Source organism: Sinocyclocheilus anshuiensis, unplaced genomic scaffold (assembly GCF_001515605.1).
Source record: "Sinocyclocheilus anshuiensis isolate Anshui unplaced genomic scaffold, SAMN03320099.WGS_v1.1 scaffold1491, whole genome shotgun sequence".
NCBI classification, from domain to species: Eukaryota; Metazoa; Chordata; class Actinopteri; order Cypriniformes; family Cyprinidae; genus Sinocyclocheilus; species Sinocyclocheilus anshuiensis.
In genome coordinates, this window is record NW_015555706.1 from 632,695 (window position 1) to 634,775 (window position 2,081).

At 36.2% G+C, this 2,081-nt stretch overlaps 1 protein-coding gene across 1 annotated transcript in view; it reads left to right on the forward strand.

Moving 5' to 3' along the window:
* Positions 1-1,291, forward strand: part of LOC107671809 (armadillo repeat-containing protein 6-like) — an 8,369-nt gene extending 7,078 nt beyond the window's left edge. Inside the window, exon 7 of the mRNA XM_016464785.1 lies at positions 414-1,291. Within this exon, the coding sequence (XP_016320271.1) occupies positions 414-626 (213 nt within the window). The 3' untranslated portion in view covers positions 627-1,291. The remainder of the gene's footprint in view (positions 1-413) is intronic.
* The last annotated feature ends 790 nt before the right edge of the window (positions 1,292-2,081 follow it).

The window sequence follows — 2,081 nt, forward strand, 5'->3', positions numbered from 1 at the left end:
GTGTCCTCTTTTGGAAGACCAAACAAAGTAGTTTCGCTTTCACAGCGAAACACACAGCGTCTCCACGACATTGCAGCAGCAACAATACTACAGCGAGAATAAAAGTTACGCCGCCTTTCTTTGCGTGAACATTTGGGCGGCGTTATGCAAATCTTCCCACATCGTGACGTAGACATGTGGGGGCGTGTTAGAACGAGGCGTTCTGGCGGGCGTGGACCAGTCTTAACTTTTATAAAGAATATCTCTTTGGATTTGAGACTTTAGTCTTTGCAACTTTACAGATCTTCTTTATGCACCAAGAGCTTGTAACACTCCAAAGAGAACGGAACAATTGAAATTGCATCAATGACCCTTTAAAACCCTTTAATTAAATTATTTTAGTGGCTGCAATCTCCTGTTTCCCGCCGTTTCAGAAACAGTCCTGCATGCTGTTGAGGAACCTGGTGGCCCGCACGCGTGACTTCAGCCAACTCATCCTGGAGATGGGAGCCGAGGCGCTGATCTCGCAGGCTCTGGCGGCTCACCGGGACTGTGGTGACGTGGGTCGAGCCGCTCTCAGAGACCTCGGCTGCCAGGTCGAACTACGAGAATTCTGGACGGGCAAGAAAGGAAGCCTGAGTCACTGATGATCGTCTGTAGACTCAAAACGATCACGATTACATCATATGACAGCGTGTAATAACTGTGGAGCTCGCACTAAATGTCTGTGATCAAACATCTGATGTCCACATGCATAGGATGCTTTACAGGTTACAGTGTAGATGTGTTGATTTTTTTAGTTTAAATATTTTAAAGCCACTGTTTATAGTTTGTACGAGGTTTTTTACCCAGGAATGACCGCTGTGCTTGGTCTGGATTAATTTGAGCTGACGTTGACCGCGAGAATCAAGTGTGTTTAATTCAGAGGTGCATTGCTGGATTGTCACACTGTGGCTGTTTAACCCTTAATATGTTTAATCTAAAGACCATCATCTCGCCTGTTAAATGTGCTTTCAATGTGCTTGTTTCTTACATTCCAAAGTGTTTTATTACACCGAACACGCTTTCATGCACAAGGTGAGCCAGAATATGAGTCACATGTTTTCTCAATCATATGTGTTGCAATATTAGTTGAAGAAATGAATAAACCCGCTCTGTACTGGAACTGATAGTGTTTGTGATTAAATCACACTGATGTGTCTATATTATACATATTCCTTTACAAAAATGCACCACTTTATACTAAAATACCATCATTATTAGTTATAGTTGCAACTGTAAAATCATAATAAATTGATATATGTGACCCTGCACCACAAAACCAGTCTTAAGTGTCAATTTTTCAAAATTGAGATGTATGCATCATCTGAAAGCTGAATAAATAAGCTTTCCATTGATGTATGGTTTGTTATGATAAGACAATATTTGGCCGAGATACAACTATTTGATTTTCCCATACTATTAGATATTTTGATTTATGCACATTTAAGTATTTTGGTAGAAATTATCATTGCTTTAATAACTTTTTATAAGTTTTGCAAAGGTAATGTGGTACAGTAGTGGTATTAGATATTAATACACAGAAATATGCCATGGTACAGATTATTAAAACTAAAACCATAAATTATTTTTGTTAACTTGAAATAAAATAGACATTAACTGAACTGAAGTAAAATATATTTTAAAAACTTATTTTATATTTATTAAAGTTTTTAGTTTAGTTTAAAATTTTATAGTTTATTATTTTATGTATTTTAATTTAGTTTAAGTTGATGTAATAAACTAAATATATATATATATATATATATATATATTGACTTTTAATAAGCTGAACAAGGGTAAGAGGAATAGCTTTAATAACATTCCTTAAATTGGACCGGAAAACTGTGGGTTCGCATAAACTGTTCATAAGTTAAAAGTTTCCCATAATTATCAAACATATTCATAAGGTGATTAATACCCCTGTTAACCCGCTGGTGTTGTTCAATCATTTTAGAATGGAAAAAAATGCAAAGAAATTTTACAAATTGCTACTTCATCGGAATGGTACGGAACTCGATGACTTTTATGGCAGTCACTATGTGACCACAAAAAAAAAAAAA